The following is a 12,643-nucleotide window of genomic DNA, read 5'->3' as shown; positions in this document are numbered from 1 at the left end:
TGTAGTATTGCTTTTTGTGATGTCTTATAGTAAATGTAAAGTTATTCAAGTTTTAAAACGAATTCATGTTGAAATCTTTGCATTACTAACCAAGAATCTGTACGGAATACTTTTATACGAGGGTTTAAAAGATGAAACACGTTGAGCTTTTATTTCGGCAAAGGATTTTTTTAAAAAACAGGTGGTAAATTTTACGAGAGCTATACGAGCCAGAGCTAAAATTGATGCCTTTGATCGGTGTGGTATAAATAGAGAATAAAACAAGGTGGGCGTAGATATGGAATATTTCTTCGAGCCTTTCACTCGATAGCTCATTTCTTCGCTGCACTCTCGCGTGAGAAATCGAGTTGTAAACGAGAAAAGGTATTCCATATCTACAAGCAACCATGTAGTATTTTGTTTAGAATCGCATCATTAAATAAAATCTCGCATTATGATTGGTTAAAGAAGCGAGGTATTTAGCGTGGAGTTGCGAGTTGAAAACGAGACTAAGTGATACTGTCTCGCATTTACGTATACATAACTATAACTAAAGCTGTTTCCTTCATTTCTCATTTTCATTCAATTCTGCGATTAAAGGAAAATTAATTACTTGACTCGTGAATTCCGCGTTAAATTGCGTGCAACTTAAAGTGCACCTAAACCCAAAAATTTTTTTCGCTTAATGAAATAAGCGTATTTTTGAAGTATTTCTGTGCGAAAATTTTTTTAATTGCTCAAATCTTCAATTTTCTGTGCCCAGTCAAAATACGGAAAATCGGCCGCCATCTTGGCTCACGATGTCACGGGACAAATGTCAATTGGGGCTCGCCCTGTATTTTTCTCCAGCCATTATATTTTTAATATAAGAGAAAAATCGAGTTTCCAGGTGGGATTTGAACCCACGACCCTCCGTGATCTTGTAAATTGTATTTTTCAGTGGCAAATCAAAATCCAAAAAAAAAAAAAAAATCGAGTTTAAAGAGGAATGGTTCTAGCGGGTAATGTGACGTCAAATCGAGAACACGAAAGTCTGCATTTCACACATTTTGACTTGTTTGGGAAGCGTAACGAGACTAAAACGGCTGCGAGGGAGGCTAGATTATCACATGAAGGATACTTATTTCGGCGTCCGGTGGTTTAAATTTATGCGTACTTTTACACTTAGTGCTTTTCATTTTTCAGACGTTATTTTTTACCGCGGTCTCGTGGTCTACCGATAAATTAAATTTTTAAAACGCTTTTTGAGCTTTCAAGAAAGAAGCAGAAAACCCGCTCCCGTTTGCATCAGCTGCGAGTCATGTTCTGAAGATACGCTTTTTCATAACGTGCGTGTAAAGATCCAACAATACCAATTTAGCTGTCATTCGTGTGCGTCACACATTGGGAAATATGGCAACAACTGCTCACTTCCTTCCATAGCTAGTATATTCCTCCTGAAGTGGTTCATTTATGATTTCTTTCTGGTGGCAAATAAGTTTCAGTCTTGGGAATGTTGCGATCAATGTTGTTTAAAAAGCTAGTTTTAGCACTGAACAGGTTGTTAAAAAAACGAATTCCCTGATCTCTTATTTTCTTTACTTTGAATTCGGGATAAAGATGTTAATTAATTAACAGGCACAATTTGCTGAAAACTTTCGCTCAGCTTTTCATCAGTTCTGCGCTATTTCACGTAATTACAAAAATTTCTGCGAATTCAAAAATTTGTCCACCGACGCGTTTTTTTTTAGCAGTTTCAATTCTGGGAGTCATCATCCGTGATGCATGTTCCGCGCCATGACCGGAAGGTCGCAAATGTTTAACATTTTGCATAATTTATTCCTCTACTTTGATCATGGAGGACCGCATTTGTGTCCACTGAGGTTAAAATGATAATCGATTGTTTTGAGATGCTAGTACGCATGGTAAACATCTTAATCAAACAATCTTTAGTTTAGTTCTCGAAGTACTTTAGAAAAGTATCTGTACAGCCTTTAGCATAACTTTCCTCTTTTGAGAATTTGTCTGAGCTGGTACATGTCCTTGAGTGGACAAGTGGAACTCATTGGGCTTTGAATTTTAGAAACAATTAAATAAACTGAACAAATTTTCATGTGCAGGTTTTAATCTGGAAAGTTATTGAACGAGTCCTAATTGCCTTTCGAGAACTATAGTGAGTATACTTCCGCGTCCGTTATAAACTGAGAAAACAACTTTAATTTCACAACCAGGTAAAAGGTCAGAGCTAAAAATATAGATATAAGAGATATACCACAAACTTCTATTAAACTGTGTAAACATAAGTCAGCACATAAAGCGCACTTTCAATTAAATAATGAAGGTTCTTGTCCAACTGTGCTTCGTAGAGTTTAAATATCACGCGATATTTGTACTCCAGAAATATCCACGAGATTCGCCCGCACTGAAATAACAATTTGACGTGTTGGATAATAAATCTCTTATTAGACGTTTTGTTGTGTAGTTTCGCTGAGTATTTTTACGAGCTGTTTGTATTTTGACTCGCCTTGCGGGCTCGTCAAAATACGGGACAATTCATAAATATACTCATAAATATATATACTCATAAATAAATATACTCATAAATATATATAAATATCAGCCTTTATTTAACTCATAAATATACTCAGCGATACTACTCAACAAAACGTCTAATAAGATATATATAGTAGAGTAGAATCTCCAAATACGCTGTTATCGAAGGAAACTGAAAATGTTGTAAACCTTTCAGTCAATCCATCCCCAGTAGCGACCTGAACTGAACTGCTAAAAAAAGAAAAACTGTTTATGCTAGAATAACCTAGTATAATTCATATAGGTTGCAGTCTCGTAAGAGTCAACAAGCTTGATTTACGCTCGTATAAAAGGTTGTTTGTTTTCTTCGTCCTCCGAAAAAACATAAACATTATCGCCCCATTCTTTATGATACCTCACCATCTATAACCACTTTTTTCAAAACGTAAACATCAATTCTAATCATGCTCCGAGCTCCTCGGTTATAATATATTTTTCTTAGTCATGAATGATGCTCATTTACACGATGAAAATATATCGACATTGTGTCAGTAAAGACCAGCTAAGCTTAGTAGAACAATATAGGAAAATGAATATAGAAAAGCAGAAACATAGAATTAGTTGTCTCTGTCAAGAGTTCACTTTGATAAGTCTCTGCGGAACTTTACACAAAACTTCTCTCTCTCAGTTAATTACAGGTAATGTTACAAATATGTTACATCGCTGAAATGTTCAAACTTTTGGTTTCTTAAAGTGTGGTGTCCATAACTTCCTCGTCAAGCTTAAGATCACCTTCTAATGTTCTAAGCGGGGTCAGTTTCTTCAAAGCAGCTGTGTTACAAACCCCTATTTCAAAGTTTTCAACTTAACAGTAGCTCGCCGCCTCACAACTGACCGAGCCAAGGCCTGCCGAAACTCAGATGTTCTAAAGACACTGATATACAACTGGATTTACAAATGCGTTGGAATGATTAACAAACTAATAGCCACGTAATATCTCCACTGTGATTTGGGGAATTTCTCGCATCGACACTTCGTCAATGCGAGAAAACCTGTTTAACCGGTACTACAATAGACGAGTACAAATACCATGTGATATTTGTACTCGATCGTTTATGGCGTTATTTGTACTCGTCTAGGTGTAGTTGGATAATAATGCGTGTTATTATCCAACAACACCTAGACGAGTACAAATAACGCTATAGACGAGTACAAATATCACGCGGTATTTGTACTCGTCTATTGTAGTACCGGTTAAACAGGTTTTCTCGCATCGCGCAAGCGAAGAATTGGATTGTAGTTACGAAAAAAAACAAAACAAATGGCGGACGATTTGAATCATATTTCCGACGACGAAGAGTCAGAGTGGCTGGCAAATATAGATCCAAGTTCATTAGATGAATCGAACGAAGAAAAACAGCTTGACGACCAGAAAATTTCTTCATTTAATGAAGAAAATAGAAACAGCCGCACAACAACGCGCTAATTCCGTTCCGCTTCGCATACTTCTGTCACGCACTCCCCGTAAATAAGCATCCGCGGAATTCGCCCGCACTGAAATAACAGTTTGGCGCGTTGCATAATAAATAACTTATTAGACGTTTTGTTGTGCAGTATCGCTGAGTATTTTTACTCGTTATTTGTATTTTGACTCGCCCTACGGGCTCTTCAAAATACGGCACAACTCGTAAAAATACTCAGCGATACTACACAACAAAACGTCTAATAAGATATATGTATTTGTACTCCAGAGAACCGGTTAGACAGGTTTTCTCGCATCAGGCAAGCGAATTAAATTTCTAAAAACGCTTTTTAATATATAACAACTTTATTTAAATAATAACATATAACATATTATTATTAAAAAAGGGTTATAGAAGGGAGGAACTTAATCCTCATTGTAAACTATACCCCAGATATAAAAATTTAATACTATGCAATATACATATACATACTGAAACATTTTACATACAGGCATATATCTATATAAATATAAAATCTAAATAAAGAAGACATATCTAAGATAACTATTTTGTTTAAGATTATAACTAAATAATGTATAATACATAGAATAATTTAATTTTTAGTCATGGACCTAGTTAAAAAATGTTGATTTAAGAGCTTTCTTAAAAGCATTAATTGAGTCAAGTTCAACTACTGATGATGGTAAACTGTTCCATGTGTCGATATGTCTGTGCCAAAAAGAGTACTTAAAGATGTCTGTACGGCTAAATGGTTTATATAGTTTAAACTGATGACTTTTTCTTGATTGCCTGTTACTGAAGGATATGTAATTATTAGTGTTTACAGAAGAGTGTCCTTTAATGAACTTAAAAAGCTGAACCAAACTAAGAAACTCTCTGCGCTGAGCTAGTGTCGCTAGTTTCAAGGATTTCAGTCGGTCTTCATACGGAGTGTCTTTATCAATGATCCATCTTGTAACGTTCCTTTGCACGCATTCAAGTTTTTCAATGAGATATGCTTGGTGAGGATTCCACACTTGACAAGCGTACTCGAGTATTGGACGGATCATGGATCTATAACCAGTAAATAGAGCCCTAGAGTGAGATCCAAATGTCCGCTTGAGTAAGCCCAATAATCTGTTCGATCTTGCAACAACAGACAGTACGTGGGGTTTCCAAGATAAATCACTGGAAAGAACTACCCCAAGAAAGAAGCAGAACTACCTTCAAGAAAGAAGCAGAATGCCTGCCCATACTTATATCAGCTGTCATGTTCTGAAGATATAGTTTTTCATAACGTGCGTGTAAAAATCCAACATCACCAATTTAGCTGTCATTCGCGTGCGCCTCTTACTGGGAAATATGGCGACAGCTGCTAGCTGCTCACTTCCTTCCATAGCTAGTACCCAGTACCCTCTCTTAACTGTGCTCCTCCTGAGGTCGTTCATGGAGGATTTTTTTCTGATGGCAAATAAGTTTCAGTTTTGGGAATGTTGCAATCAATGCTGTTTAAACAGCTAGTTTTAGTACTGAACAGGTTGTTGAAAAGGCGAATTAATTGATCTCTTATTTCCTTTTATTTGAATTCGGTATAAAGATGATAATTACTTAGCGGGCACAATTTGATGAAGACTTTTGGTCAGCTTTTTGTCAGTGCTGCGCTCATTTAACGTCATTAAAAATCTTTTTGCGACTTCAAATAATTGTGCGCCGATGTGTTTTCCGTAGCATTTTTATTTCCGGGAGTCATCAACCGTGACGCATGCACCACGCCATGACCAGAAGGTCGCAAATGTTCAACATCTGCATATTTTATTTCAGAAAACAACAAAAGTTTGTAGCTGTAGCCTCGTGAGTAGCAAACGGGCTGAAATTTAATGTTAACTTAGCCCGCAGTCTCTTCAAATACTGCAGCCGCGTTAGAAGTCTTGATAAATCACTTAGCGACCGGTGAGCACTCGTTGTCGCCCGCTTGCCGAGATATCCGAAACAGAATATTTTGTCCAACACACGGGTGAATAATAGCAATATTTTAAAGGTAAGTGTTTTGTACGGGAACTGAAATGTCTTTAACTTATGTCATCCGTTGCTATTCAAAATGGGTTTTCGAACGCAAGAGCAGAATGAGGAAATGTTTACTTGGCATTTCACAATCGGCTGGAATTATACTTAGCATGAATTCTCGCGTGAGTTCTGTCGCAACGGGCTTCAGGCAGCTTTCAATTATTGTCACGATGCCAAACTATTGTTTTGTGAGTATTCACACATTCCGTTTAATATTCGGATAAAATAACACAGCTTCTAGAATGATTTGACTGAAACACCTCTCCTGTATGCAAGGCCCAGAAATTTTGGTAACTCAATCGACAAATTTCTGCAAGAGTCATAACAAACAATGATGAAACTGTGATAATTTACAATTCTATAACTTGTTAATTCATTCTGAGGGGAGCATCTTTGCAGAGCAGTTAGCCTCGAACCTGTCGGTGTAACATTTTATCTTGTGGTCTGACCGTCTGGGATAGTGTTGTTGCGAGAAGCACTATGGTTGGGTTTCAGGTGACGTCACAAGCTTTGCTGAAGTTAGTGTCCGCCATGTCGGTGTCCCTCGGGTGTCAAATTTATGAATAATTAGTCGATTTCTATAGTGAAGCCCTCTCTCTTATCGCCGTATTATTTCGCCAACTACATGAATATCCAGACAGAAAAAAGCGATAAAAGTATCCGGCATTCATCTTAAGGTATCCCAGTGCTCTCTGAGTATGCCGAAAGCTTAGAGAGTTGGAAGGAAAGATGATTGCAAAAGATCTCGGTCATTGGGGTTGACTTTGCAAGCATACCAGCCGAGAAGTTCAGTCCAAAATGCTTGCCTCCTTTGGAAGCGTCGGACTTGCTGAGTTACCTCGTTCTTGAGACCAGCTTCTACACCAAGAAGCAGTTCAAGGCGTTCAAGAGTCTAGAGGCGTTTAATCAAATGGTGTCGGGATTTGTAACCTCAGTTGTAGGCAAAGTAATCGCCGGCAAGTATACCGTGAGAGCACGAGTTTGGCATTCACAGCATATGAATGATCCTTTAGTGAACATTTGGGTCATTTCCGAAAACGATGGGACTATTTTGTCAGCCCATTGCTTGGGATGCAAAGCTGGACTGGCTGAGTCATGCTCACATGTCGCAAGTGTTTTATTTATGTTTGAGGCAACTACTAGAATTCATGGCAAGCTCGCTGGGTGTCACGAAAACTCAGACACCGAAAACTCAGGTCCCTCGAAGTGTTCTCCAAGCTTTCGAAGTGCTCCATAATTCGATAGTGCATAGCATAAAGCATGAACCAATTTTTTTTATAATATAACCGGTGGAACAATGCAACAAATCCGACGCGAAAGACGGACAACAATATCAAGAGTGATTCTTCAGTGAAGCGAATCGTGTCGGCGCTGATGCCGAGTCTTCTTTCGCGTTGTTTTTCTCTTTCTGCCTCATTTAAGAACTCTAGCCCAAGGGTCGCAAAATTGTCTTCGTTTTGGGACTGGTGGGCCGAGTCTCTGTTTGTATCCATTATTATCGCGAAATTTTTAAGAATTTTAACAGAGCGACAACAAGGATCTGTGCAACGAAGTACAAAAAGGTAAACAAACGTCCCTTTCGGCTCGTCAAAATCACGCCACATTTTAATACTTTGATGTTGGAGCGAGCGCATTTGATCCCGTTAACTGTGAATGAAAAGTTCAAAATTAACGGGAAATATGGAGGTAAATCTAAGCTAAATGAAGTCTTGTGTCACTCTAAAATGTTTTAATACTCAACCATCGGACGATTTTGCGAAACGTGCAACTTGCGGCCTTGCTTTTGCTGCTTCAGTTGGATTAAGACCCAAAAGGTCAAAATACACGCGGGATTACCAGGAGTGATCATGAGTCGAGTTTATCTCTTGAATTTTCGAGGAGTCTGAGTTTTCGGGGTCTGAGGTCTGAGGTCTGAGTTTTCGGGGTGTGAGTTTTCGTGACACCCCAATCTTACTTGCACTCAGGTAAAATGCTCATGGATTTTGCCGACATAGGTCAATGAAGTGCCGTATGCGAGGGCTAAAGACATCGATTTTTCATCGGCTAAGAAGCTCAAAGAAAAGCTCGACCAAAAAATCGAAGATCTACAACAGCCGCAAGCCTCGAACCATACAACAACTTCTAGTTCCTCCTGTTCTTCCCCTTGATTTGTGATGATCTTAGGTATAGCGTATTAGTTCGTATATATAATGAATTTTGCGCTATAGAGATAATAAAATTATTAAATTATTATACGAAAAAATCCTTAGTCTTTATGCTTTCCACTTTTGCTCGAACAGCCAACAATAATGCATAAAACCATCCCTTCTTTCTCACATGAACTCTTCGTTAGATACGGTTTGTTTACGCTCGAGGGACACCAAGATGGCGGATATTAACCGTTGCTAAGGTATTGGTCACGTGGGTGAAACCCAAGGATAGTGGTGATGAACGAACATGTTAACGGTAATCGGACTTAAATTGACAACAACTTTTTTTCCCTCTCTGACGATGACTTCCGCTGAGATTCTCGAAACGTACCATCAGAAAGGTAACCCCAAGGAAGACTTCGATCAAAAAAATGCTTAACTAACTCATTTAGAATTTTGCGAATGGCTAGAGATATTTCACTCTCTTACGGCGCAGCACCTCAACCTCAGAATAACATAGGGCTGCACTGTGGAGTTCTAAATATAACCTTAACGTGTGATAATTCTCTGTCTAAATCTCCGTCATCGGACCACGCAAAGTTTGGCGATTTTGCCTTGATATTTTGCAGTGGACAGCTTAGAATTGTACAACTTTTTAAAACCCACGTACGTCCTCTTTGTCGTCGCCGTCGTGATTTCGTGGTCCCCAGAACCGCAGTTTACGATGACCGCGTGACAACAATCGATCTCAGGAATAGCGTCGTCTGCACGCTCAGATTGCACTATCAAAAGAACACACTCCTTCTTATTAGGTTTTCATTTCGTGGTATTGTTTTCTGTGGGAAATAGTTTCCGTTGGTTGAGGACAGTATAGCTTGAGTATCCGGTGGGTATTTTTTCTAATTTGAAGCGTTCAGCGGAACTTAACCTCCCTTTAGAACTGTTCCGATAGTCCCTCTCTAAATTAGCCTTTCTGTATTGTACTCCTTTTCAGGTCTTCACAATATTCCAGCTTTTTGTCAGGCTTAGAATCCCACATGGCCTGCCAAAGGTATTGTACAATATCCACAAATGATGTTTGAGTCTTCTACAGTAAACTGCTTTCAGCGCGCGGAGGATGTTTAGCCTAGAGGACATTTTCAGTTGACTAATCGAACGGAATCTGAGATTCCATCTGTTCGTTAAACTTTGCTTTGTGATTAGTTTAGAAAATGTTTGGTATTCTGTCGACGGATTAGTTGTAGAACCAACACGAAGCGCGACTTGGTCCTCGCATTTTCCCGCGCTTCAGGCAGGTTGCATGTTTTTATTGGTTCATTTTTCTAGCTGTAAGTGGACGGGTGGAATTACTTTGGGTTTAGGCCTACATTTTGGTTTTGATATTTTTGGGGGTAATGAAAATTAGATTCCGGTAAATTCCCTTCTCTGATGCGGTAGAAGTGGTGGGAGAGGAGAGGAGAGAAAGAGGAGAGAAAGAGGAGAGAAAGAGGAGAGAAAGAGGAGGGAAAGAGGAGAGAAAGAGGAGAGAAAGAGGAGAGAAAGAGGAGAGAAAGAGGAGAGAAAGAGGAGAGAAAGAGGAGAGAAAGAGGAGAGAAAGAGGAGAGAAAGGGGAGAGAAAGAGGAGAGAAAGGGGAGAGAAAGAGGAGAGAAAGAGGAGAGAAAGAGGAGAGAAAGAGGAGAGAAAGAGGAGAGAAAGAGGAGAGAAAGAGGAGAGAAAGAGGAGAGAAAGAGGAGAGAAAGAGGAGAGAAAGAGGAGAGAAAGAGGAGAGAAAGAGGAGAGAAAGAGGAGAGAAAGAGGAGAGAAAGAGGAGAGAAAGAGGAGAGAAAGAGGAGAGAAAGAGGAGAGAAAGAGGAGCCACCCTGAGAATGGGGATCTACTCCTAAAGTTGTATATTTTCCTCCAGTAGGTAGTCAATTTGTATCATTGATAGGAACCAATTTGAAATCATTTTCAGTTTTGTGTCGATTAATGCCTTGCCGTTTCCAATACCACAGGTCAGTAAAATTAGTGTATTTTTACTGATTATTATACTTCGACCCTGAACCCCGTTGAAACGCATATACTAAAGCTTGTTACGATAGATTACAAAATGGAGGAAATTAGGGTAACTGAAGGTATGTAACCGATGCAAATCTTGTAGAAGTTTCGGAAATATTTCCGGTTATTTGGTTAGGTCGCATTTAGATTAGCAAAATTCTTTAAGAAAGTTTTTTCTGAGAAGTGAACGTAAATTAAAAGTTTTTCCTTGAAATTCCAAAATTTATTGCCAGATTTCGAAATTGGAACATGTCAAAGCAAAATTTGTGGGGCTCGAAGAGTGTTACCGCAAATGACTTGGCGGGGAGACTTGTCGCCGAAATTGTGAAGAGTTTAAATTTGCCTGCCTACTCGCGATTTTTACGTCACTGGATTCAAACTTTGTACTCAAACCCGTGTTAAGCAGGCCGACTGGTTTCTCAAGCCTGGTGAAAAAGCTTGTTAGAAGTTTGTATACATCAGTAAGGTCCTTGAAAGTCTTAGGAGTGCGCTTGGAAGTCTTCGGTCACCTTTGGATATGTGTGGGTCTTCTTCAAAAAGCCTCACGTCTTTAACTCAGAGCAGGTTGCAAGGTATAGCTCATGTAAAAATGCTAACTTGATACATGATCCTGATAAAACGTCCTTGATAAGTATCCTTTCGAAACATGACAGCTTTAGGAGAAAAACCTCATTGTTATATCTGTCTTATCTGGGCAGCATATGAATAGCGTACATTTTTTTTTTCACGATAGGATTTGCTCCTCTCAACCCTTGTATCAACGAACCATGAGGAAACACTAAAAAATGCTGATAAGCTTTTGGAAACCAAAGACTATCGTGCCGCAGCTGCGCTTTACACTGCGGCTGCTGAACGTCTTCAAGTTCCCACGTCTGCCGAACGGGTGGCCAATATTCTGTGCAAGCGAGCTGAGTGTTTACTTCGTTTGGTAATTTTGTCTGAATCTTGCTTGTATTACGTGAATGACCATGAGCCATTAGCATTTTTAAAGACCAAACTATTAAAATAACTATTCACAATGAGTGCTTCAGTAATATGAACAAATCGTGCGATGTAATTAGAAAGTAATTATCCACCAATCAGATTGCGCGCATCTCTATGATCACTTGAGCAATAATAGTGAGATATGCTTAAAGACATGCGCGCTTTCTGATTGGTCAAGGATCACTTCATCCCATATCAAACATGATGATAATTTGTTCTCGTTTCAGAGTTATGTGCAACATGTTTTACAAGACTGCGATGTTTGTAAGTACTTTAAGTTGCGTCTTAGGATAAGACAGTTGTTCCCAATTAACAAATGGTAAACAACACAGCATACACTATTGAGTTATGGATGCGCGCGGGAGGTTGCTAAGCACGAAAGAAGCGTAAGAGTCGCTCGAGGCGATAGCCGAGAGCGACTTTAGCTTCTTGAGTGCTTAGCAAACCTTCCAAGTGCATCCATAACTCAATGGTGTACGTTGTGGTGTTTACCATATGTTTTATAACATAACATTGATACATTGTAGCAAAAGAGTTCCCTTTTATTTGACAAATCTTACGTGACCAGAAAAAAACAAGCGCGCGCGGAAAAATGGTCTTTGCATTTGCGCACGTCAGCAGCGTACACCCATGGGCAAATGGAGGACGCTGAATTGACCAATCAGAGCGCGCGCTTTGCTTTGGTTATGTTATAATCGCTCTTCTGACGATAACGCCCAACATATTCTAGCAATACTCAATTGTCGATTCCGCTGTCACCTGTCCACTGATTATCTTTAATTTGAACTTGAAATGAAAAAGACAGATAACAAATGTTTTGATATGATAGATTATTATTTAACAATTATTCGCCGAAGGCGAGGTGAATATCGTCGAATAATCCCCGAGACGAAGTGGAGGCGAATAATTGTTTTAGTATGATTTCAGAGCTGAACAACAGAGAAATTTCTAAAATCATAACATTTTAGTAACATTTATTAACATTTAGTTTAACATTTTATATAAACTGCGCGGAGCGGTTTATATAGCGTCACATAAGGAACCGCTCGACCAACCAGATTGCTGGAAACTCTTTGTTCAGCTCTGAAATCATACTAAGTATATTTATTAACTATTCGTTTATCGTTTTGTTTGCAAGGCGAAACCTTGATTGGTTGCGGAAACGAACATGTAGCTTTTCTGAGGTTACGAGCTCTAGAATTGCAAGGAGAGGTGCAAAAAGCCTTTATACATGCTATCGTCTATGAATTTCTCGATTCCAAGGTAACTTTTTGTTCATTAATTTCACAGGGTATCAAATCAGGTTCCTTTATGTGATATCGGTGCTCAGGTGGCTAAGGTGTTCACTGGCATCCGGAAAGCATGGATTTAATCTCCATTGATACCCGGATTTATTTTTTTTCAGGCTTTACTCTCTTCTTACGAAGATCATTTCGACTCGTACAGAATTCTTAAAATTCTCTCAGTGCGGTGCC

General features: G+C 39.0%; 1 protein-coding gene across 2 annotated transcripts in view; it reads left to right on the top strand.

Annotated features, from left to right (window-relative positions):
• The first annotated feature begins 5,750 nt into the window (after window positions 1–5,750).
• LOC111325418 (3'-5' exoribonuclease HELZ2-like) overlaps window positions 5,751–12,643 on the top strand; it is a 40,966-nt gene continuing 34,073 nt past the window's right edge. The window contains exons 1-6 of one of the 2 annotated variants that reach the window (XM_088735142.1): window positions 5,751–5,991; window positions 9,141–9,197; window positions 10,102–10,141; window positions 10,918–11,112; window positions 11,396–11,432; window positions 12,307–12,431. In XM_088735142.1, the coding sequence (XP_088591268.1) occupies window positions 9,184–9,197; window positions 10,102–10,141; window positions 10,918–11,112; window positions 11,396–11,432; window positions 12,307–12,431 (411 nt within the window). In that variant the 5' untranslated portion in view covers window positions 5,751–5,991; window positions 9,141–9,183. The remainder of the gene's footprint in view (window positions 5,992–9,140; window positions 9,198–10,101; window positions 10,142–10,917; window positions 11,113–11,395; window positions 11,433–12,306; window positions 12,432–12,643) is intronic. The other variant, XM_088735141.1, reaches the window with a different exon arrangement.

Source organism: Stylophora pistillata, chromosome 10 (assembly GCF_964205215.1).
Source record: "Stylophora pistillata chromosome 10, jaStyPist1.2, whole genome shotgun sequence".
Taxonomy (NCBI): domain Eukaryota; kingdom Metazoa; phylum Cnidaria; class Anthozoa; order Scleractinia; family Pocilloporidae; genus Stylophora; species Stylophora pistillata.
This window is presented reverse-complemented; position numbering and strand designations above follow the sequence as displayed.